Below are 26,399 nucleotides of genomic sequence, written 5' to 3'. Positions count from 1 at the left end.
AATAACTACAAAACATAAAACATGAATATAAAAGAGTTTGTTTCATAATATAAAAATTAAAATTAAAATCTTATAATTATTTGAAATTAAGAAAAATAATAATTATATGTAATATAAAACGCACACACATTTCAAAAATGCAATTTGAAATACATGAAAACAAACTAAAAAAAAAACTGTAAACACTAAACTAACTGCCTGCCGTAACTTTAGTTACTTTTTTGTATTAAAATTTGGTGCTGCGCTTTTGTACGTCTATTTGCATATCGGTCGAGTTTTTAACATTTTCCTTATCTTTCCTGTGTCATTTTCATTCTTTTTTCAGCCTTTTTTGAGTGCCTCTGTGCCAAAAAAAGCGCCTGACATCGCTCGAAAATTTGCTCTTCATTTCTCTGTTTTTTTTTTTCCTTTTGGCTTATTGCTCTTTCTAAACATTTTTCTTGTTGGTGCCGCCTTTAATTTCTTTTTCTAACACCTCTCTTCTCTCTTGTATGGTGTGATTGCAACATGGTTTTCCTTTAATTTTGGTCTATTTTCCTGTTTAAGTTCTATTAAGATTCATTTTTATTTCTCCAATTTCTTGCCGATTTTTGCCCTTCTCTTCGTCTGTACTCCCCTGTCCATCTATTTGCATGTGCTCGCTTTATTTCAATTGTAGCTGCTGCATTTCATTAAAAAATTCATTTATTTTTCGTGCCAAAAAAAAGAAAGCAAAGTACTTTATCAATCAAATTTGCTTCTTGCACTCGGATCTTTTCTTACTTTGCTATACTTTCGCTTTCATTTTCAACTACTCTTTTGTAAGTATGCATAATAATTTAAAATATTAATGCTTAAAATAAGTATGTACTACATTTTAAAATTAGTTTTATCATAAAATATATGCAAAAAATTTATACTTTCTTCTGAGATACACATTTTCGCGTAGACACTATTGCACAGAATTTCTCCTCGCTTTTGTAGCAAAACAAAAATATTTCGAATACATTTTTAATGCCTCATTTTTTGTTGCTTTGTGTGCAGTTTGAACTTAAAAGTGTAGATAAATTCATAAGCGGAGAAAAGAACCTCAAAAAATTAGTTTTCCAAACTCTTCAGATCTTTTTATTTTTTATAACTGAAGTTTTTCCGGAAATTTTAGTAAGCGTTTTAGCACGGAAAATATGTATAAAAAATTGGTTATTTCACGAAAGTAGCTTAAGAAAAGCACAATAGTGAGAGTTGTTTTAATATAACAAGCGAACTTCGGAAGTTTTAGACTTCGTATTTCGAACATAGAATTTTTTTCGGTAAAAATACCATAAATATTCGAAGTTCGAAAATTTTCGAACTGAACTTTGTGCAAACGCGTGTTGAAAGAAAATCATCTGCCACTTTTAAAAACAAAATCAACAGGTTCATAAAAAAGTTTAAAAGCAATCACACTTTTGCTATACCGTCGGAACGAATCCGGGGAATTTGAAAGACATTTCGAAAAATCAGCCTCATTATGAGTTGCTGATTAAAAGATTTTCCAATTTTTTTCTAAATCTTTTTAAATATATCAGCAAAGCGTTCGAAACTCCTAAAATTTCAGCTTTTCAAAGTTCACTTAAGAATTTTGAAAATCGTCTAACTTCCATGATTTAGAAACTTTTGTTCAAAATATTTAAATATATTTTTTTTTTAACTTCGTCGTAGCACATCTCTCACGGCCATATGAAGTGAAAATATCGTCGAAATTTCTAAAGAATGCGCAAAATTGAGACGACTTTTTATAAACCAAATTAGCACATATGTACTTATTATGTAACATAAGTATAGGAAATATTATTCTTTTTGAAAATTTTCATATTAAATTTGTCCCTGAACCGTACACACGTATTTTTTTCACCGCCTTTCTTAGCATAAACATAATAATTGCATTGCATAATGAACGGTGGCAGACAACATACTCTGGATGTTATTTTAGTGTTATTTTTATCTTTGCTTTCGCCGTTGTTGTGTTTTCTTTCGAATAATGTATGTAGTATGTACATATGTATGTGTTTAGTAGTTTCTATAGCTGCAGAAATTGTATCGTATTTTTATGCAATTAAAATTGTTCCTTGCCATGCTTTCATAGCTGCGACGAAACATGCGTCAGTCACACTTAATCATTTAATTGCTATTATTTTTTTTTGCGTCAATTAAACATCATATGCCGCTGCTGCTTAACTTCATTAGCAAATATTTAATTTTTTTAATTCGCTTTTACTACACTTCCTTCTTCTCTCCTACTTTTTTGCTTTATGCATTTTTTTATTTTGCATTTTTGACTAGAATTCTTGTTTGTTTCATGCGTTTTGTGTATACTTGTGTTTTTGTTTACCACCTATTTCTCTACTACAACTACGTCCATCTTAAGTGTAATTTTATTTTTAATTTAACTTAATTACTTTTATTTGTTCTCATGCGTTTCCTCGCTTAGCGCTCGGCTCACTTTTTGCATTTTTTTCTTCATTTGTTCATGTTTCACTGTCTCACTTTGAAGAAAGAATACTAAGAATAATAATAATAATATGTATAACAATGCATGTGGCAATAAGCTGCGGCCACATGTTGTTTAGCATCCATAAAATGTACTAATTTAAAAATAATGTAAACTAGAATAATAAATATGTAAATTGATTACTTTTTTCTGGGGCTTTGTAACTTCTTCTCCTATTACCGCGCAACTTAATAGAAAAACGGGGTATTCACTCTGTTGGTCGCATTTCCTATTGGACAGTTGAGCTTTCTTATACTATGTATGCCGAAAAAGAATTACAAGCATTGGCAAGCCACGCCTTTATGCAGGCACAATGCCCAATCCCGGACACATTGAATACCCCTATTGCGCTAGTTTTCGGCTGCTTTGTTCCTTCTCGAATTGAAAATTAAAATCTAAAACTAAAATCACTTAACAACTACCAAATTAATGCTTAAATAAACACATACACCAAAGTATGTGTTTGCATGTTTTTGTAAATATGTTGACGTGTAGATAATGTGCTTGTGTATTAAAAAAAAAAATAAATGTTTTGCGAATATAAATTAGGCGCACATATGTATATGTACTCGTGTTTGCAATAGTATCATTATTTTCCTTTTTCCTATTTCATTGCGCAATTGTCCTTAGCTTTGTGTATAGAAATTGAAAGCAAAATTGTTTTACTTTTAACAACGTTAAAGAAATAAAATAAGTATTTATGTATAATATGTATGTAAATATGCAATAAATATGAATTTTTATATATTTATATACATATATATATATACGTATATATGTATATTTCCCTTAATCAAATACATATGTGTATATTGTATGCAAGTATGTGTATAAATTTATGTGTACAACATATTGTAGCTGGGGAAACAAACGCGCACGTATCAACATTTTACATGTATGCAATTTTTATATATATGTATGTAAATATATGTATGTAAATATATGTATGTATGTACTAGGTATGTGTGTATAAAATTAAATTGTCAAACTGGGTGTTACTCACGTAAAAGTTCAATACGCGGGTCAATAATTTTCTTTAAAAATTAAACATTAAAAACAACAACAACAACAAACTTAAGAGTAGTAGCTGAGGTGAGAAATCGAACTGAACCCAAAACCAAAACTGTAAACTGCACCCTATTGGAAATATATGTAGCGGAGTGCTTGTAAGCCGCAGCGCAGGCGTTTAGAAAATTAAAATTGTTCTTAAAAATTGATGCTAAATTATTTTAAGCTTTAAACGCTCTAATAGCTGATTAAAAAAAAAAAAGCGCGCAAAATTTGTCTATACGCAACAACAAGACGAAATGAAATTGAAACAGAGAAATCAACACAAGATAACAATGTATTGCACACACAACCAACGAAAAATACTATCGAAAAACGAGGTATGCATGAGAAATCAAAAGCCCAGGAAAGGTATGCTAACAATAATTAAAAAAAATTTTAAATGATGTTCACTAAAAAATTAAGATCGCATTCCATGTCGTCTCTGTTGCTTTTGTAACTAAACTAAATGGAAATTTTTGATAAATGTAGCAAAAATATGCAATTTTTGTTGAAAATTTACAAATATGTATGTACGTGTGTTTGTTCAAATGTATGTTTTTAGGAAAACATAAATAAAATGCAATCACATAATAGTAATTATTGTATTCGTAGACTTTTTGTGCTTTAAATTACAATTTTGTCGCAGGACATTTTTAATTTTCAAAAATAAAAACAATCGCCTTATGCAACAGCGATGGCGAAAAAGTAGCGCTTGTGATAGACAGTTCCAAAGAAGTTTACTTTAACGCGATTTGGTTGATTTCAGCGCATAGAAACTTTTAAATTTCAAAATACACCGCTTCCCTTCCCATTTTTATTTTTAGCGCAGTCAACACAACTTTAACGCAATTCAGCGCTTTAAGATTTTTGAAATTTTAAATGCTCTTTCTTTTCGACCATAGACTTGCCATACGAGCTTTTCGTTACTTTTTGCGACTATAATGTGCGTATCCCTGGTACTTTCGTTCATATGCATGCATAAAGTGTATGTATGTAAAATACTGTATTATTTTGAGTTATTTCCGAATTTTATGTAATTTTTGCAGGCATTTTATGCTTAAGTTCATATTGAAGTGGATGTGTGCACGTGGAATTATAGTAGCTTGCTCGATACTGACTTTTTACGTTTTTTTTGCATACAAATTTTGTTTGCAAAACTGACGCAAATTTTAGCTTTCTTATTGCTATATTAAATATTTTATAATGCAAATGCGCACGCATGCTTTGCTCTAATTTTCTATTTATTTTTCTTTATTAACTTATTTAAAAGTTTTTCTTTTAAAAATTTACTTTTTGCTATTTAATACTGTAGCAGCCTCCTTTACGTTGCCTTTACACTATGTTCTCTAATGTTTTTTTCTTTCTTTTAATTATTTATATTTTATGTTAATTGCTGGTTTGCTTTTGATAGTCTATTTAAATATTTGAAAATTAGTACCGGTTTATGTTTTGAAATTATTTTATATTTTATTCTCGCGCTTTCATCGGTCCGAAGCTCACCAAACTTATCTTTATTCGTTTTTTTTAAGCTTAATATTTATGTTTGCCATTTATTGGGTTATTTATAGCAAGAAAAAACGTTTTCAAACGCTTAAGTTAATTTTATTTATATTTCTTTTTATCGCTCCTGCGTACGCGCCCATGCAGTGAACATTCTCTCCTCTAGCTTTGAAGCACCTGCCTACTTTATTGCATTTTAAAATTTATCGATTTTGCTCTTTTTACTTGGTATTTGTGTAAAATTGTCAACTTTGGAAATTGCAAATTTAAATTTATTGAGAAATACCCATATTGCTGCCTGGAGGCCGTTTTTTTTTTTGTTTTACGCTTTTTACGACGTTTCGGAAGATTCACGTTTACTTGATTTTTTTTTTTTAGTTTTTGATGCCTATGCATAGTATTATATTCATATATTTTTTCTGCCTAATTGGCGCTCATTGAGCATATCGATTTTCTTATACTGTTATTTAGTAGTAGTTTCATTACATTTTTTTTTATTTTTAGATTGCTCAGTTTGAGCCAATTTTAGCAGTAATTACAAATCTCAGTGTGATTCAAAAAATCATGTGTTGATTTCTTTGTGTAATTTCGATTTTTTATAAGTTTTTTGAAGCTTAGTTATTGCATAAGCGGTCCATGCGCTTACTCGTACGATTATAGAAGGGATATTGGCGAACAGACGCAGAAATACATTTTTGGAGTTGAATGAACAATTTTTAATTTCCACTTTGCTTTTTTGCATCCAAGTCTCCAAACTTTTGCATATTTTTTACATTTTTTCCTCAATTCTTTTAAACAATTGTTTGATTCTTACAAAACAACGTATTTTACAAAATGCCAAAATCTCAGCGTATTTTCCAAAGGTGGCGACAATAGGAAAACCAATTTCGCGTTCCGAACTACAAAAACTTTATTAATTTTGCATTGAATTTGTTAGAAATACTAGCTAGCAACTAAATTATATTTTTTATTGCTAAAATTCGACAACTTATTTGCCGCTGGCAACTCGTACAAGCGCAATCAGGAACACACATGTACATATGGCGCACACACGCATTTAAGAGATGCAGCTGTGGGCGAAATTAAAAATAGCAAAAAATTTTTGTAATAATTTTTAATTGTTGTTAGCCATTTGCTTTCTATGCAGCACAATTAAGCTGAATTCTGGCAGCACTTGTGCTAATAACGAGTAAAATTACTAAATTTCGCCAAAAATATACAGGAAATATGGTTATGGTATATTTTCATTTAGGTATGTATGTATGTGTAGCAACCTTTTGCCCTGAATTTTCTGAAGGTTCGCACGCGAGCAGGTTCACCAGCGATCATTGTGAAAAAAACGAGGGATGTGTGTGATTTGAAGTGGTTTGTGGTTGCTACAAATACATCGCTCGGGCGTGTGGGCAGATTGCCGCCTGCTGTCACGCTCATCGGGTGGTTGCTAGCCGGCATTTGGCGCGCCATTTTATTATTTGGCGCATACATTTTTTTCTTTATCTTTTTGCTCGTTCTTTTTATTTGCGTGGGGGTGGCAAAACGTTAACACAGAACAAATGTAATCGCTTTGGTTTTCCTATTCTATGTCTGCTTCAGCATGCTGTCTTTCTAGTTGCTCTTTAAGCTACAAAACTTTTGTAATTTCTTCTTCGTTCTTTTCATGCACCTTGACTACTCAGTTTGTTTTGTTGCTTAACTTAACTAACTTCTGCCTTGGACACAGTTGTGTAGCAACAAATTAAATAAATTAATTTCACTTTCGCAAATTGTTAATTGATTTAATTTGTCACTATGTGCTGCTAGCTAACATTTCTTGAACGGTATTCCTTCTCGATTTTTCTTAAGTTTCAAGATCTCTTTAATACAAAATATGGAAAATACGCGGTTGGCGCGCACGTGGTACTTCGCATGTGGCAATGAGAGCGCATTGCGAGTTGGGGTACGCACCCACCCTGTCCATCACAACGCGCTCCCGCCACATACGCACACACACACACAACAGTTTCGAAACAAACTAGTACCAACAAAGCCAACACGCGCATTTCCACCAACTTGCCTGCAGTGACGGACGCTACAGCTTTCTCCGACGCTTTTTTTTTCTTTTTGTTCCTGCAACTGCTGTTGTATGTATTTCCGCTACGTTGTTGTTGGTTGTTGTTTTGTGTATGCATGTATCTGTTCTGCTTGCTGTTGTTGTCATTGTTGTTTACTACTACTACTATTACTTTGCTGTTTGTTTCTGTTTGCTGCTACTACTGAAGTTATCTGGTTCTGGAAAAGTTGATACCTTCTTACTTTGATTTGTTGGTCTTGAAGCTGACTTGCAGCACCCGATTGCCCAATGTGTAGCCGTTGAGTGCACGAATGGCCATTGCCGCTTCATCGTAGTTGGTCATCGACACAAATCCGTAGCCTTTGCACTGGTTCGTAGTTTGATCCTTGACGATCTTCACCGATTGCACTGCGCCGAATGGCCCGAATAGCTGCCAGAGGGACGCTTCTTCCGTTTCGGGTGCCAAATTATAAATGAAAATGGGGTAAGCGCCGCCCGGACCACTGGCCAGTGCGCTTGCAGCGGCCGCTGTCGCACCCAAACCATTGGGCAGCATTACGTCCAACATATCGCCGGCCATGGGTGAGAAGCGGGCCAAGCCCTTATTGACCGGCGTATGCATAGCGCCGCCGATGCGCCGCACCAGCTGTGGATTGAGGAATGCAGGCAGCTGTGGTTGCATGATCTTGCTGGTGCTACCGGGTGTGTTCGAGAACTTGACCACAATGGGGTCGGTGCATCCGGTTGGTGTGGTGCCGTTCAATGCAATGATGGCGCGTGTCGCTTCTTCACGTTTATCGAAGCGTATGAAACCTACGCCTTTGGTTTGGGTATCGTTGCCAGCATTTTGCAGTATGCGCGATGTAATAATTGCGCCGAATGGTGCAAAAATTGCTTCCAACTCGGGCTGTGACATATTCTTGGGTAATCCGGACACATACAAATTGGCTCCTTTGATGGCATCCGACGAGGGGCGTGCAAACGATACTTTAATAGTTTTATTTTGCAAGCGCAACCCATTCAATACATTCACTGCCTGTTCGGCATCTTGTGGGCGTACATAGTTAACGAAGCCATAGCCCAAACTTTGTCCCTTACTCGGTCCTTGCGGATTCAATGGATCCATGAAGGCCTGCGATTTGTCTCGTATCAATTTGACAGACTCTATCTCGCCTACACTGGAGAATAACGAACGTATCTCATCTTCGGTCATTGTTTGTGGCAAATAGTTGACAATGAGATTGGTGCGTGTCTCGTTAGAGCCATTGCTTCCATTCTGTTGATTATTCGAATTGCCATTGGTGTTTTGCTGCTGCAATTGCTGGGTGACGGCTGCAGCGGCGGCGGCGACGGCTTGTTGTGTTTGCTGTTGCTGCACCTGTAAAATGGCCTGCTGCACCTGCTGCTGCTGTTGCAGTTGTGCGGCAGCTGCAGCAGCGGCAGCAGTCTGCGCAGGCGATGCATTCGAAGCAGCGAGGGCGGCTGCGGCAGCGGCCGGATTGGCAGCGGTCTGGGCCATTAGCTGGGCCTGCGCGTCAACGGCGCTTGCAGCACCGGCATTTGCCATCATAAAATCCACTAAGTTGCGTATGGACAGGTGCGCAATGGGGCAAGTGCAATCGATTGAAGCGAAGATGTTTAGTGAGCGGGAATGTTGCGGGCATAGAGTAGATGATAGAAGCAGGTAGAAAAAAGAAGTAAATTAGTGATGCTAAATTATTAGATTTATTTTTATTTACATATGTACATATTTAAAACTATGCATGGAAATAAAAATGACTTAATTTATCAAAAATGAAATTGGTTTTAAATGCTTTTTCCAAGCGACTTCCTTAAACAATTGTATCCAGTTACAAAGCATTTCAAATTTTATTTATTTTTACGGACTTGGTTGTTATTTTAATGAGAATAAGATAGATTAGAAAAATACATATCGCACACGTTCGTATTAATTCAAATTTTCATGTTTCATGAAAACGCAAAAAACTATTTCTACGCACATTCTAATCATATCAGCAAGAAATACTTGACAAATAAAAGCTGACAGAGCATTTTTAGTGCATCATATCATAAATTACAAATTTTGAAATACATCTCTTTTGAAGAACGTGTGCGATATGTACAATGCAAATTCAATTCCATTATATTATGGCATTTGTCACAAATTGAACGATGATCCAAGTCTTAACTTCAAACTAAATCACAGAGAATTTGCGAATTTTATCTGGGATGTGCCATCAAACTCATTGCAACAGATTTTTTTTTATCCAACGAGTGTAAGAATGATGCGTTATCCGGTATACGAAGTCGCTGTGCTAAAATCTTAAAATTAGAATGATGAAAATTTAACAACCAACTCTACCATAGCTGTGCATTTGGAAAGTGGCTAGTTTATTTTCTGGAATGTAAAGTTTCGCCTTCGGTCTGATATTTTCTAATGTCTCATTATTGTAAAAGTATGTACAGACTACAAACATGTACACATATCGGTGTTTGGGGTATTAAACCGCGTATCAATTATTAGATTGCAAAGCACTGCTACATACTCATTTTCAGTTTTATTTTACATTAGCACTAAATTTGGTAGAATTTTGTAAATTAATAAATTTTTACTTATTTTATTTTATTTATTTTTTTAATTTAGTTAAAGCAGCAACAAAAACTATATAAATAACAGTTTCAAGCTTTGTAAAAAATTTAGAAATAATTATCAAAATTTCAAATTTAAAAAAAATTTGTAGGAAAATTTTAATTTTATTCTAATAATATGCAAGTTTAAAGTAGCTAGGACTTACCGTTGATTTTTTTAAGTTTGAAATTTTGATGAAATTTTTAAGAACTTTCTAAATTTTTTAAAAATTTTGAAACTTTCATTTATAAAGTTCTTTTTGCGGTTTGAACTATATTAAAAAATATATACATATATATTAAACAATTTTACAAAACAACAATAGCAGCAATAACTTCTACCTATAAAAATTGTTGTTTGATTTTTTTTTTACAAAATTATAACAAGAATTCTTCTAAATTATAGTTTGAATATTTTATTTATATAATTTTTGTTGGGGTTTTTATTATGTACATATGTATGTATGTACACTTGCTTTCAACTAATTAGAAACGAAATTCAAAATGATATTGTTTGCAAATTATATATATATATTTTTTTTAATAATTTTCATTTAAAATATAATTCGATCTGTAACAGAAACCACAATAATAAAAGTTTCAAAGCTTGCAAACAAATTAAACAAACTTCAAAAAATTGTCATCAAAATTTCCAAATCTTTAATCAGAATATTTAGAAAATTTTCGAGTAGGTAGTTCTGTAGCCCACTCAATTGTAGTCTAAGGAAGTGCAAGTCTCAAGTCGTTAAGAATTACCGTTGATTTTTTAGAATTGTTTTTGTAGAGGGTGTCGCGCATTTTCTTCCATATAACACATGATCAAAATTTTTTTTGGATGAACACCCTCCACAAAAAAAAAATTGAAAAACCGTAATTTTTAACGACTTGAGAATGGCACTTACTTTGACCACAATTGAATGGGCTACAGAACTACATACCCGAAAATTTTCTAAATATTGTGTTTAAAAATTGGGAAATTTTGATGACAATTTTTTGAAGAATGATTAAAATTTTTTGCAAGATTTGAAACTTTAATTATTGTGATTTCTGTTACTGATTGAATTATATTTTAAATGAAAATTATCTAAAATAAAAAAATAAACATAATTTGCAAACAATATCATTTTGAATTAAGTTTCTAATTATTTCAACGCAGGTGTATAAAAAAAAAATTAAGTCTTTACACTATTCTACCAAACTAAAAAAAAATTGGTGGTAAGGTTTCCCTAGTCACGAATGTACACATATAGTGGTGGAAAAATGAATAGGAACACGACCTTTTAACAAATTTTTCATATTTTTCGTTTGTTCATTTCATATTTATTATTTTTTTCTTTTATAAAAGTTCTGCAAAATTGCATCTAAATTTTCAACTTTTTAATCGGATTTTTAAGAATTTTTTGCGTATGCAGTTTTATAGCCCATTAAAGGGTAAGCTAAAAAAAATCGCGTTGATTTTTGATAATTTTTATTCTGAATGTATTATGTACTTTTTTCATACAAAAATTTAGCGAACATACTTTGTATGGAAGAAAATGCGTAATTTAATGGGCTATAAAACTGCATACTCAAAAAAATCTAAAAAATCCGATTAAAAAGTTGAAATACATATGAATTCATATGGTTTTTGTTAGATGGTGAGCTATAATTTTATAAAAGCGAAAGAAAAGTAGGCAAAATTTGAAAAAAAAGTCGTGTCCCTATTTATTTTTCCACCATTGTATATGTGCCGTTCAGTTAAAGTAGCTAAGTGACTTTAAAAGGGTTTGACTTTGAATTAAAAAATAATCAATTGCCCTCGAAAATGTTTATAATTTTTTGTTTTTATTTGTATTATTTCCAAACACCTAATGGAATAAAATTGCCATACCAATGCCACTTCGCCGCCCCCTCAACATGACTACCGATTAAAAACTACCCGGCTAATATACAAATGCGATGAAATCGCTTGAAAAACGAGCTACAAAATTTTAACCCTAGAAACTTGGTTTTAGCAGAGCTAGTATGTAGTACTTGGGTGGGGACCTTACTGCCGTCGCAGAGTAATGTGCACAATCAACGGCGTCAGAGCAAAATACACATCGACAGACATATGCACACCACCCTCCTTTTACCCTAACGACTATAGCTGGCTGTTTTTGCATTTATGTATTTCTATTTTGTGTTGATGCGCCGACGCATGAAAGAATGAAATAAAGCTACATACAAAGAAGAGAATAGAAAAGTGCGCACTCTCACTCTAAACAAACACATAACAATACATATGTAATGCGGAAGCGACAACGTAAACAGCGACGCATCATTGCGTTTTATACAAAAGCAAGTCGCGTTGCATTTGCTTTTTTTGTTGTAAATAGTACTTACTTGTGTTGGCGTGTGGTTTTCTCGTTGCGGCTAGAATTTTGATGCCTTTTTTATACTACTGCGCTGTTGCGTAAATTTGTGCTTTCGCTTTGAAGCTGCGCTGATTTGCCGGCGGCGGCTGCGTAAGTTACGTCAACGTCGACTACTTGAAATTGCAATTAGTTGGCAACGCTAAAGTAAGCGTTTTGTCGAATCTGCTGGATGCGCCAATCGATTAATCGATTTTCTTATATTGCATGTATTTGCCTTTTTTCTCGTATAAATTTTCCGCTTTCAGACGATTGCGCGGTAGATACACTTTTCCTGGATGATTTTTCTCGTTTGTGTTAATTTGCTTGCATGCTGCTTACGAATTCTGCACGTATTTGCTGTAAAATTAATTGAAGTTGGTGTAGAGAAAATTTTTGTGCAAAACATGACACAATACATGTGCATGTACATAAGTATATAGCAGCCCCCCGAATGATATGGGGGAAATCGCTAAATTGCATATACATATATATTTTTGACAAAAAAGTGTAGTTTAGTCTTTTCACAGTTCTAGTTTTAGCGTGAATACAAAAAATAACCACTGCATACATACACAAACGCTCACACTTGCACGTATGTAGTCCTATGACGCTATTGCCGTCACTTTTCTGTATCTATGAGATACTTTTCTTTTGTAGTTCATATTTGCAATGGATAATTATAAAGATGTATTTTTTCGCTTTCCTCAATACCTCACTAGGTTTTTGCTGCGATTAATTTGGACTTTTTGTACGTGCTGTTAGATAAATATCCAAACAAAATATTTATGTACAAATCTAGATTTAATATTTTCTGCTAGACCACCGACTATTACGCTTATTAACGCCCGACAATTCACTACTATTGCTTCTCTTGCTTTGCTGCACTAGCTCTAGCTACAAATGCCTGTGGGAGGACGATCTTTCCCTTCCTGTTCCCGCTCCGTATGAACAAAAGGAAAATTCTTTTCTGCGCTAGCTGCGCAATCGCGAGCTTGACTCTTCAAATCGATATATTCACATATGCTTGCTGCTTCGTAGCTACATTCGTGCGGCTCTTTCGTCTATTGGACGCTTGGTCTGGGTTGCTACAGCTGCACCCTTTTTCTTTGCACGCTCAGGTCCGTCTTGAATTTCCTTCAATTTTTCCATACTAGCAACGCAACATGGAGTTTAATGAACTTTGCACACACGCGTTTAGTTTAATTACAAACTTTTTAGATATGTATGCAATTACAGTGCAAGTGGGCACATGTACTTATTAGTTTTCAGTCGATTTTATCTAAACACAAAAAATTCATTGAATTTTCACTTTACCTCTTTATAGCTTTTCCGTAAAATTTTCTCTGCCCAACACACAAAATATGTATACGAATACTGGCGTAATTAGTTGCCGTCGTGTCGTGTAACTAACGAATACTTAATAGTTTTTTATTTTACTTTTTATTCTGCTACTTCACTCCACTAAGCGATTAAATTTGTTTTATAATTTGCTAAATTTTTTTTTCTAGTTTTTTATACATATATATGTATGTATTAAGTTAATGCTGTTGGTTTTTTTGTGATTCTGTTTGCACGATAAAGACAACTTAACCCGACAATTGATGTGTTTCCGGCGAGCGTACGATTCCAAGTGAAGAACAAATTTCACAGATGCGAGAACCGCAGCTACGAATTCACAAACGAATGTCGAGCAGAAAAACGCCGCAGCGCGCGTCAGCGTGCACGACTGGCAGCGCAGTCGACTTCGTTGGCGCAGTTTGTCATTGCCGGACGCTACTTTGCGTTGCCGGATTTTTCTACGACTTCTTTTAATATTGTGTTTGGTATTTCTTTGCATTGGGTAATATTTGTGTTGTTGTTTGTGTTGTAATGCAAAACAGCCCGTGTTTCACGTTTTCTGGTATATAAAACTATTAGATATACACATCTATATATATATATATATATATGTACATACTTTGTCGATCATGTTGTTGTTGTTGGAGTTTTACCTTTATTCATTGTATTGTTTATGGCGTTTAAAATGGCCGACGCTTTGAAACACGCAAGCAACCGTATCTGGAAATAGTACATTCATATATACAAACTTTATATGTATGTATGTATGTATATAGTGCTGGATTAGTACACAATTGTCATTAAATTGCACATTCTTTTGTGCGTGTATGTATGTACATATATATACATATAATTGCATAGACGCAAACAATGTACATACTTGCAAACACACATGCATCTACAAATCAGTACATGCATACGAACACCTAGCGTCAAAACGATACAGTCATCCGTTTAGACCATTATTTTTTTCAAATTTCATAATTTTTTTTTTTACAAAACCCTATAAACCCAATTTCAAACTAAGTACAAAAATTAGAAAAAATCAACAAATTTTCAACATGCGCTTATTAGTATGTAGCTACCCCGCAAACATATTCTGAGCGATCAGAATATATGAGTCCGAAAGGAGTCCTAGATGGGTAAGAAATATGAGTTTCAAAAATGAAAAAATTTGTGACTTATATGAGTCTTTCACCTTGTGCCAATACAAAAACAATTAAGATTCTCGGTTAAAAATTATAAAAATTTTAAACAAATATGTAGCACAACCCCGGTGACTGCATAATTTTGTCCCGGGGTGTGTGGATGTACATATGTATGTACCTATGCAAGTGTTCTTCAGTATGCATGTTATTTTTGTGTGTGTTTACATGTGATATTTATAAATGTGTACAGTGTTCTTTCCGGTGTCTTTCAACTTCCGCTGGATTCGTAGGTGTAAATATACATATGTATGTGCATATGTATGTATATATATGTATGCCCGTGTGCGTGGGCATTTGTATGTAAACTTCTCCACCTTCATTTGCGGAGCTCATGAACAGATTACTCGTTGTTGTTTACTTCGCCGTCGACTCCTGCGCTGGCGGAACTGTTAACAGCGGTTACCGTCGTTGCGGCAGGTATGTTAATGCACTAAATATGTATGTACATATGTACATGCATGTAAAAATACATATTGTTCGTAATTGAAGTAAATTCACAACGAAACAAGGGAGTGCAATCTTCCGCCCTACTTCACGCACAGCGAAATTCGAGTGAAAGAAGAACAGGAAGGAGAGGTCGTCAACCGCTTTATAGGACCGAAAGCAAGGATTCCGAACCACAGCGCTGGTTGCTGCCGCATATCCCTTTTGGGCGGCGATTTAGCCCAAACGATCAGATACTGTATTTGCAACGAGTAATAAGGTGCGACAGCACATAATGCAGGGCTGCAGGGTGGTCGATTGTTTGCGTAGCAGCAGTGAACCAGTGAGTAGACGACAGACTGGTACTTAGTGCAAATCTCTGGCACAAATGGGCGCCCAGTTAAGGGTTGGAAAAGTCTGATTTTAATAGCGTGAATTTTATTTACATCTCCTGCATGAGCTGGAGGCGGCGTAGGCGGTGGCACGGACGGTTTCGGCAAATCCTCGGCGATTTGCGTAACACACGCGCACGCTGCGATGTAGTGAAGGTAAAAAATATAGTGAAACTGTCAGCAAAGAAGAGAAAAATTACAAAAAATGTATGCATGTATATACATATGTATGTATGTATGTAAGGCAAGTGGGACATTTTGCGTAGGAAATTGCAAAACGTCCAAAGTAAAGCAGCGTTGGCAAAACAGCCCTACATAAAATCACAAAAGGTCCCTATTGTTGCAGCATAATGCAATGCAATTAACACTATCAAAAGCGTGCGACAGCAACAACAACCAGCTGCGACAAATTACCCAGCCGCAAAACAAAACGAGGCAACGTTATTCGATCCTCAGAATTTCGATCAGTTCAATCGATTCGCGTCAATGCGATTAATAGTCATCATTTATTGCCCATGCACCGAATGTACAATATAGGTATGTACATATTTTTGGCTCTGTGCTGGAAGTTTTTCAACCACCACACACCAATTTCCTAACAAAAGCAACAACACAAAACGACGTAAAACATTACAAGTACACGTACGACGTACTCATAGCTTCCGTTTCCTCACTTATGCAGCTGCTTGTGAAAACATACATATGTACGTACATACATATATGTATATATGTATATGAATTTTTTGTGCCGCAGTACTTAAATAAAATGATTTTAGTAGACCAAGTGGCGACATTTCACATTGAAGACAACAACAAGAATCACAGCATCATCACGAAGAGCGAATTCACACGGTGTGGTGCTTTTGCAGTTGATATATATATGTACATACATATGTACGTGTTATGTAGATACCTACTACATCCTTACATATGTATATGCACATATATGTATATGTGCAAATAACAAGTGGTCACACGAGGATCGTATTTTAAAACAAAGGCCAAGAGTTTTAAATTCATCGATGGACTTTTAAGTAGACTTCGAAATGACACTCAATATATGTACATATTTAATAAGATTAGTTAAAACACCATTTAAACAGTTTTGAAGAAAATACATGTTTATGATATTTTGTGAAATTTTCGGACTAACTTATATGTATGTACATACATGTATGAGCCTTTTTGCAGTTTCTTTTTTTCGACTTTTATTATATAATATTACCTTCGTTTCTTTATAAACGAACGGTAAAAGAACGGCCAACTCGGGTAAAACTTCCTTTTAGCTACTTAAGCAACCCTGTTGGTATCTGGCAAAAGAATCCGCCTATTAAACAAAAGCAAAATAGCCCACTCTAATCCACAGCAAGACTTTATTTTTCTTTTTTTGTGAATGTTCAATACATGAATCCTTGTAACCTCCTTTTATGCCATTCCACGGTATCTTACATGCCTTTGGCACTAACAAACAAATATAAGGGAAGACGGAAATATAGAACCAAAGACAATAAGCATAGTAGTAACATGAGTCAAGGTAGTATAGGTCAGGAATATGATGACAAGAAAGGGTGGACACTTGCATATACATACATATGTACATATATATATATATTTGTATGTAAATATTATACTATGTTTGAAAGTAAAACCACAAAAGAAAATCCTTTATAATTTCACGAATTACCACTAGGCATTAAAATGGCAAAAAATTGGAGGCATTTAAAAAATTGCATGTGGAAATGACTTTAATGGTAATTACAAAAATATTTTTTTATGCCCGAGTTTTTCATTAAAATTTTTGCCTTTTAATGCCTAATGTAAATCCAGCATAATTTGGTTAGGTACGCTAAATTCAATGCTGTCACCCGTTTTGCCGATTTGGCTCATGCCCCCATACAACATTTTCAAATCAAAACTTTGCCTAAAAATTAGGGGTTTCTGATTAAGTTATTCTCTGAAAATCTGAATATATCGTTGAATTTTGTGAAAATTTGAAAAAAAACATGTTTTCGGTAAAAAAGTGACAAAATATTGCTCAAAATGGTTTAGAATTTGGTTTAAATCCGATCATTGGATCACGAACAAATTAACGGTACTCTTAAATTTTTTATGATAGCTGAAGTCGGTTTTTTTTTTGTTTTAAAATTACTTGTTATTTAACAGAATCATGTTCAATAATTATTTTTGAGTTTTATTCGTTGCTCCGCAAATAATCGTTATTTCGTTATGTTTGGGTGTTTTTTTTTCAAACAATGGCACAGCTTAAACAACAACAACAAAGACAAAGCCTTTCAACCTTAATCCATTATTTAACCAAAAGCTACTTTTGCTTTCAAGGCAAAAAAATAAACCAAAAATTAAATTCTATTTTCAGAAAAAAATTAAAACTCAAGAAAACGATTATTTTCCGAGCATAAAATAAATTTAAAAAAAACGATGATTTTCTGAGCAAAAAATATAACTCAGTAAATATTCATTAAAGAGTAATTTTTATAATAAAAGTTATAAAATGGTTTTTGTTAGATAACGAGCTACACTTTCATAAAAAATAATGAAGATTACTAACTATAATATCGATTTTTATCGATGTCATTATCCCCATCGCTTTTTTATATTCGTGTTCATTTAAATTTTTAAGTTGGATATTTAGTTGGATATTTTTCTAATAAAGCGTAGAATGCCGCCTGGGTTCTAATTTTTAAAGCGACGAGATAAGATATAAAACAAAGAAATGCAAATGGCAAACACACCCTTAACTTATGCAAATCTAGAGAAAATAAACACTAATATTGTACGTATTTATGTATGTAGTACATTGTACATATGGATGTGTATCTGCAGGCTAGTAAACCGCCAAAACCTGAAAAGTCAGCCGATTATTGTAAGACCTTTACAACAGCAAAACTACTTTCAATAAAATGCACCATAAGGACATACATACATACATGTACATATGTATGTATGTATGTATGTATGTGGAAGCACCCCTTTGGCTTTTTCCTCTAAAACCAAAATTCTAATACTCGTAATGTGTAGTTGTGTGGCATAGAAACTAATATGAAATGCACTTTCAACGTTGCTCGCCTGAACGAGCGCCGCTTAAACACTTACAGGGTGGACAAAATTGGGTGGTGGTACAGCCAACGCTGGCCAGTGCGGTTGCATTGAAAATACATACATCTATACATACATACATATGTACATACAGTGACTCAAACAAATGACGGAGTGTTGATTTTTTTTTAATATTCGAGCTAATTTTTTTGTTGTTATTTTTCTAAAAAATACCGTGTAAGCTTCAACCTTAACCATATAAATCACAGTTTCAAACTTAATAAAAAATTTAGGAAGATTCAACAAGTTTTCAGCAAAATTTCAACTTTTTAATCTGAATCTTGAGACCGCAAAAGCAGTCTCCGAAAAAAAAATTTTTTCAAAAATCAACGCGATTTTTTAGCCGGTTGAAACTTGCACTTCATTATGCTAAAATTGTATGGGCTATAAATTGCATACCAAAAAATGTTGTAAAGATTCAGATTAAAAGGTTGAAATTTTGATGAAAATTTGTTGAGTTTTCCTAAATTTTGCGTAAAGTTTGGAACTGTGATTTATATGTTTTCGATTAAAGCTTGGACGGTATTCTTATAGAAAATAAAAAAAAACTTAGCTCGAAACACATTACGAATATAAAAAAAAAAAAAAATCGACACATGGTCAATTGTTTGAGTCACTGAATATTGTTTGTAATGTGACATAAAAGCAGCGGCCAACTGCCAGCCAGCCAAGCAGTTAGCGTGTCGCGAGTCGCTGTGCTGGAAAATTAAGGACCCTTGAAACGTTGCTCGACTTGCCATGCGTGCTTACATCCATGCACGCATACATGTGTAGGATTAGGTGTCTATCATACACATACACACAAATATCCTTTTACAAGGATTCCAGCCGTTTTTTGTATTATTTTTTTAATTTTCCATTTTCTAAACACACAGTTCTCAGCGGGGTGCTTTCGATTGACTCGCAGCCTTTATGCAAATGATTCAGTTTTGTCGTTTAGGCGTTGCCCACTGATCGAGTAATGGTGATCGTAGATCGTGCCATGTGTTCCGAAAGTTTTCAACAATGTGCACATTTGGTTTTTATGTCCTTATGTATGTACGTGGGCAACTAGCTTGGCCTAAAATGTCAGCTGTGTAGCAAGGAAAGTGACGTATGTATGTAAGCTCACAAAAAAAAAATTATTTTAACCTCAAAGTGTCAAGGACATTTTTACACAATACATACTACATAGATATTAAAATACTGACTGTGAGATAGTAATTTGCTAAAGTTTAAGCTTAATGACCTGATATCTTTAGGCAGTTTTGAGATTTTAACAAAACTCAGATTGAGTTAAATGAAAAGTTGAGCTTATTCACTATCGATTAAAACTTTTACAATAACAACGATAATGATTTCTACAACCCTTCCGATATCGATAATACATATACAACCCAACCAATTTGCCACAGAGCGAGGACGAGTTCGAAACGACGCCATTACGACGTCGGTCTGGTGAAGTCGTTTGGGTGAACTCGAAACGACGTCGAAACGAAGTCGTTTTTTCCATACAATCCACAATCGACAATCGTTCCGACGTCGTTTTTTCCTCATAGAATCGAAGTAGTTACGACGTCGGTCTGATGATGTCGTTTTGGTGAATTCGAAATGACGTCAAATCGAATTCATTTCTCAAATTGTTCACCAGAACGAGTCGGAAACGACGTCGTCGCAAAGTCGTTTGGCAAATTGGGTATGTACATATGTATACATTCAGATATATGTATTTAATAATTGGCACTCACATTTTTGCAAGGTTTTAGGCCGAGATTCTCCTACAGTTTCCGGTGTGCGCCTTGAAACCATTACACAATCCGCTGTCTCTGAACTGCAGTTGAATTTTCGTAACCACTGTCTATACCTGCTATGGTCACTCGCATACGAACTGTCGATTTTGTCCTCCACTTGGAGGGTTGTCATGCCTGCAGAGGGGCGACCGTATATCGAAAATAGACTCGATAAAAACTACTTACATATGCATATATTGGAGTGGTCCAAAAACAATTTTTCGGGGCATATTTTTTTACTTCGCCTTACTGTGCATTTGAAAAAAAGTTATAAACCACTTTAACAATAGTGCCTTCTGAACTCACTTCTTCAAGTATGGAATCCAGTTGATTACCAAAAGATCTTTGAAATAATAATTTTTGTTATTAACAAAGCAAAGTTTTGATAAATATCATGTGTACGTGTTTGAATTTGATCTCAATAGCAAAGGCTTTTGTTTTTAACCGACTTGAAAAAATGAGGAGTTTATCAATTCTCGGAATTCTTTTTTTTATATATAGATGTTAGCGAATAACTTCGGATCACGTGAACCGTTTTAGATAGTTCGGAAATATGGTACGTCAAGGGTGGTCCCATACTAATTGGATCACGAAGAAACTAGGAGTATTCCTAAACTTTATATGAGCATTGATGTCGGTATTTTTTAACTGACTTCACAGAACGAGAAGTTTATAAATTCGTCGGAATATATATTTTTTTATGTATGTTGCCGCATAACTTTGGACCACGTTAACCGATTTCAATAATTCTTTTTTTAAAGGAAAGGTGTTACCTCACAGGTGGACCCATACTACACTACATTTGGGTTAGATCCGTTCATTGGATCTTGAATAAATTAACGATAATCGTAAATTTTTTTTATGGGAATTGAAGTCGGTTTTGTTTTTTGCTTAAATTTACTTGTTTGCTTAAAAAATTACTTGTTATATATGTATGTACATATGTACATTAGGGCGGGCCAATTTCTATGTAAGATTTTTTTCGACTATGCGCGTATAGCACAGAAGGATTCTACATGTAATTCTAAGCAAATTTTCGGAAGAAATCTTGAACCAAAAATCAATTTCGAGTTTGTAAATTGCGAAAGTAGGTCTCTTAGCATTTTGCTGTAGTGTCGTAAAGAAGTACCTAAATTTTCTATAGAAACATGCTATAAGGAGTTTTTTGATATGAAGAATCCGTTTCTGCACTTATCTTTTTCTAAAAAGTTCCACTAGAGGGCGCAACAGTAAACATTTTCCCATTTTGTTCGAAACCTTTTTTCGCAATTTGGCAAACTGCAAATTAATTTTAGACCCATAGCTTTTTCGGCAAATTTGCTTACAACTACACGTAGAATACTCCTATGCTATACGCGCATAGTAAATAAAAATACCCGCCCTAATATACATACACATATAGTATTTGACATATATTTGAGATATTTGGAAGAGAGATACTAATGAGCCGGTTCTTGTACCGGTACACGTTTTGCTAAGTGATTCGAACCATTGCACCGAATTTCAAAGCGGTTTGGCGACGAAAAAAATTCAACACTTTTGTAAAAACTTCAAGCCTTTTAATTACTTAGATCTTGAGATGCAGTTTTTAGTACACGTAGCTAGAATTTACTGTTGATTTTTGGCGATTTTTTTTTTGCTGGTGGTGTGGCCCAGTTTATTGCATTAAAAAAAAACGGTAAACATACATATCTATGTACATTAGGATGATCCAAAAAAAAAAGGATTGTTCTATATCGAAAAAAGTATACCCCTATTTTTTATTTTAAAATAAAAAATGTATTTAGAGGTCGCTCAAAGCGCTTAAGGTTATCCATGTATTTTATATGGGAAAAAACCACTTTTCGTAGAAGTGGTACAACAATTCTTGAAAATCAATACTTTTCGATCGGAAAACTGTGGTTCTCTTCAGGAGACTTCCAATAACAATACCCAATTGTTTATTTAACCATTTTTTATCACTAAAGATTTGTTATTTATTCCCCCTATTGTATTTTCTGGCATTTTCTGGGGCTTTTGGCGGACCTATAAAATATAGTTACTATGAAAAATGGTTAAATTAATATTTGGGGTACTATTATTGGGGATCTCTTGAAGAGAAACAGAGTTTACCGATAAAAAATATTGATTTTCAAGAATTCTATACCACTTCTACGAAACGTTGTTTTTTCCCCATATAAAATACATGGAAACCTTTGGGCGCTTTGAGCGACCTCTAAAAAAATTTTTGATTTCAAAATAAAAAAAATAGGGGTATACTTTTTCGGTATAGAACAATCCTAGGGGGTGAGAGTATAAAATTCCCGATTTNCATACAAACGAGTAGAAATAATTTTAATACATCATTTATTAATTCATTTTGCTTGATTTTCGCCTACAGCTTAGCCGCCGATCAGCTTGTCTACATTGGCTTGAGGGACATTGACCCGTACGAAGCATATATCCTGAATAAATTGGGCATACGAGCGTTTGCTATGGATGTAAGTATACTCAAATACATACATATGTGTGTGTAGTTTAAAAACACACATGTGCATAGATGTATATGTGCACACAAATATAAATACGAATAAATTTGCGGGCTAGATTTGCACAGTGACCAATTTACAACTTTCCTCAAAAAAATAAGTACAACGCACCCAAATTGTAAAGGAGCTCGAGCTAGCCTCAACTCATTTACGATTAAATGGATTTGCCTTGAATATTTTGTTGAAATTCCGATTCGACTACATCCCACTTTTGACTTAGCCCACTGTGCTATTAGCTTGCTTGACGGCTACTCGCCTGCGATCATATGTATTTCCGTGACTAACCGTGTGTGTGTGTGTATGCCTGTAATATTTATTTATGTTGTTACAAAACTTGTTTGACGTCGTTGTTACTTTCACTGCCAATGGAACAGCGACGGCGAAGACGACGGCGACAACAGCAGGAACAGGATCAATTTACCCATAACCCACTGCAGTCATTGCAGTGATCATTGATATCCTCCTTTCGTGAGTGTGCATGTGTGTGTATGTGTGCTTGTGCGAGGTGCTCGAAACAACCCCCGTGCCAATATTGAGGCGGTTGTAATGAACGCAGGGCGTAGGGTGCAAAATACTTACGCATGCATACAAGTGTATACACAGATGTGTGTATATATGTACATATGTATATACATACATATTTATGTATAAGCACAATTTTGTATACGCCTAGGGTGCGCGGTATCCGGCGGTGTTATGTGCAAGGACATTAATTTTTACAACGTGCGTCAAAAGGGGAATGAACTGAATTGGTGGCATGGTGCACGAAGTCGCAAAGGGACATGCGTATAGACTCTAAATCATAAAGTACATTCAGGCCTTTAAGTATGTGCATATGTATGCATGTATGTATGTATTTATAAATGTACGCACTCATATGCAGTTCAGTGCATTTTGCAGACCATTTGAAATGTTCCCTTTTGCCTTATTTGCCACTGTATGGTGACTGGAGGGGTGGCGCGGCGCAGCACAAATGCCTTGCACTTTCCGTAGCTGCCTTACTATATTTGTCATTTTATTTATGAGACGTGAAAATCGTTGCATTGAAAAATTTGAATGATTTTTTTTTTTTTGTGAAAATGATATCATTTCTTTGCCTTGAGCGGTCACAATTTCATCAGTTTCCATGTAGGGTTCTTTAATGTACAGAGTCAAAACTAATCAGCACGAATCGGAATATATTTTTGTTAAAGCCTATAAGGAACAGTTTCTAGCGGAAATATTGAAAAATATTTGCGGCGCGATCTCCCTTCTTGTGGAATGGACAAAGTACACCGAGATTCCAGTCTTCAAGCATGTATTCATCAGACCAAATTCTGCTGGTACATGCGCCCTACCAACTCTTCGTCGCCGGCTTTGAACAGCTCAGCCGGTATACCACCGGCTCTGGGTCCCTTGTTGTTCTTAAGCCGCCTTATTGCTGTTCTCACCTCGTCTTGGCCGAGTAGAGAGACGTGAGCTTCGTCCATATACATTGCTTCGGGTTCTCCTTCATCAAACGCGCCAACTGTGTCGCCCTTCCAAAACCGTTGAGAAGTGTCCCTCCATATCTGAAGTGAACTCTGGAAAACAGTTACCAGATTTCCATTTTCATGTTTTTAGGAGCTAGCCCCGGTTTTAAAACCCTTTGATTTCCGCCTTATTTTCTGATAGAATTTTCGAGCCGCATTCTTGCCTGCCAGCATCTCAAGCTCTTCGCATTTACGCCTTTCTGTCTCTCTTTTCTTTCTCTTAAAAAGGCGTCTCTCTTACCTCATATGTACCCGCTTTCGCTCAATTGTCGTGCGTGTTACCCAGTGTTGCCAGAAATAAATATTCATTAAGAGCTAAAAACCCCAGAAAAAATGGCTGAATAAAAAAATTTTGAGCTAAGAAAAGGGCTACTTTCATTATTCATCGAATAAAGATTTTTTCGTTTATTTTAGAACGAATTTCCAAAATTTTATTTATTTAGGTACATGGGCACATACATTTTCCATTCTAAACAAACATTCTGAGCTTAAAACTAGTAAAAAGAAAATATAAAAAATATATAGGTACATTACGAATTCATTAATTACACTTACACTAAAGAAGCGTTTTCGAGATTTAAAAAAGCTCCAGAAAACCGAATGAAACTAAACTTCTTTGGATACCTTTCCAAAATTATTTATTTTCATTCACTCCTTTCAGTTGATCATCTTTGTAAAAAAAATGTTAAGTTAGGCCGAAGGACAGTTTTATAAAGAAAATGTGAAGCATAAGGGCGCCCAAATCGGACAGAAAATGTTAAACTTTTGACAAATTTAATAAAAGCGGCCAATTTCAATTTTTGCTATAATCACTCTTTCAGTTGGAAATGTGAAATGAATTTAAAAATTTAATTTTTAAAATTAAGTTAAGAATTTTCCAAAGGGCTGTTTCAAATTTAAAAGGGCTAAAAAAGAGCTAGGGACTAAAAGCAAACTTCCGGGGCAATTTAAAATAAAAAGATAGAAAAAAAATAAAAATAGTAAAAAAAAGATAAAAAGATAGAACGCACGCCAAGACCGCTCGAAGGGTATATTCCGTCTATCACAACATGATCAATTTGGTTCTTCGTTCATTGAGCAGGTTAAACCCAAGTGGCTTTGTGGATGTTTCAATGCTGGTATCTGGTACTACTAACTACGATGTTCCGTGCCGCGCTGAAGTCGATCAGCCTATCACCGTTGTCGGGAGTGGTGTGGCGGGGGTAGCGCTCCTACGCTTCTCCTACGCGCTCATAGAAAAGCCCCTTAGTCCAGCGTCAAATTAGCCTGAAGTTGTTAAATTTTGCCTTTATGCAGATTGTGGAAGTTCGCTAACTGATGGGGGTGAACCTGGATACAAGGCATCGGAGTCTCCGCCCAACCACAAATCCCATACCGAATTTGTGCGCCGTCTCATGCCAGGTGTAGTAGAAATCGCATGCTGCATTTTTTTTTTTTGCAGCCATGCCCCGTGCAACGCATTTCCTGAACTGCGGTCATGCCCACCTGGTATTTTGTTTTGAAATCTAGCAGGTGGATATAGACACCTTCCCTATAGAGGGTTCAGTCATTCCGCAAATCGTGGTCCTTGTTTAGTTTACGAGGGTCGTCCACGTTGGGGGGGCCAATATTCCGAGGATTCTTTTGTCTTTTCATTGGAGCCCGGCGCATTGCTGGCAGGCGTGGTTTCTCAACCGAATGCACGTTTATGTAGCGCCCCGCTTGCTCCAAGACAGACGCCCGCTTCCAACCGCACCTCATGGCGAATAGACGTTGCAGACTCCAGTGAGCCCTTAAACCGAATAAGTCGGAGTGGCCCCACCGAAGCTCGCTCTCTTTTTATGCCGTGACTCAAGGCTCCACTCGGATTGGTTACCGTATCTCGCACATGGGTGTGCGCGAACGAGAACGCGGGAGTCGGAATTTAGTATAGCCGTCCAACTGTAACTGCATAACTAGGACAACGGCAGCGTCGAATCGCCTTAGTGGAAATGGTATTCAACTAAATGGGTTTTTATCGGATAT

The 26,399-nt window shown here is 35.1% G+C and overlaps 2 protein-coding genes and 1 long non-coding RNA gene across 4 annotated transcripts in view; 1 reads left to right on the top strand and 2 right to left on the bottom strand.

Moving 5' to 3' along the window:
- arg (arginase) overlaps positions 1 to 26,399 on the top strand; it is a 41,834-nt gene that overhangs the window by 13,990 nt on the left and 1,445 nt on the right. Inside the window, exon 4 of the mRNA XM_017635811.1 lies at positions 22,737 to 22,836. Coding sequence (XP_017491300.1) covers positions 22,737 to 22,836 — 100 coding nt within the window. The remainder of the gene's footprint in view (positions 1 to 22,736; positions 22,837 to 26,399) is intronic.
- The window catches only part of LOC108380244 (uncharacterized), a 28,152-nt gene continuing 2,182 nt past the window's right edge, over positions 430 to 26,399 (bottom strand). The window contains exons 2-3 of the long non-coding RNA XR_001849552.1: positions 24,871 to 24,877; positions 430 to 1,611 (exon numbers count right to left, since the gene is read on the bottom strand). This is a non-coding gene — a long non-coding RNA (uncharacterized LOC108380244). The remainder of the gene's footprint in view (positions 1,612 to 24,870; positions 24,878 to 26,399) is intronic.
- On the bottom strand, positions 4,686 to 13,728 carry elav (embryonic lethal abnormal vision). Of its 2 annotated transcripts, none has more exons than XM_017635528.1 (3): positions 13,427 to 13,728; positions 12,102 to 12,469; positions 4,686 to 8,687 (listed from the first exon to the last, which is right to left on the bottom strand). In XM_017635528.1, coding segments are annotated over exons 2-3 (1,341 nt in total). In that variant the 5' UTR covers positions 12,103 to 12,469; positions 13,427 to 13,728; the 3' UTR covers positions 4,686 to 7,347. The 2 variants fall into 2 exon arrangements, with proteins under 2 accessions (XP_017491017.1, XP_017491089.1); XM_017635600.1 differs by lacking the exon at positions 13,427 to 13,728 and adding an exon at positions 12,824 to 13,388.

Source organism: Rhagoletis zephyria, unplaced genomic scaffold (assembly GCF_001687245.7).
Source record: "Rhagoletis zephyria isolate East Lansing unplaced genomic scaffold, Rhagoletis_zephyria_1.1 Rzeph_scaffold_00006, whole genome shotgun sequence".
Classification (NCBI taxonomy): Eukaryota; Metazoa; Arthropoda; class Insecta; order Diptera; family Tephritidae; genus Rhagoletis; species Rhagoletis zephyria.
The sequence above is the reverse complement of the archived record's forward strand: the minus strand, read 5'-3'. Positions and strand labels throughout refer to the sequence as shown.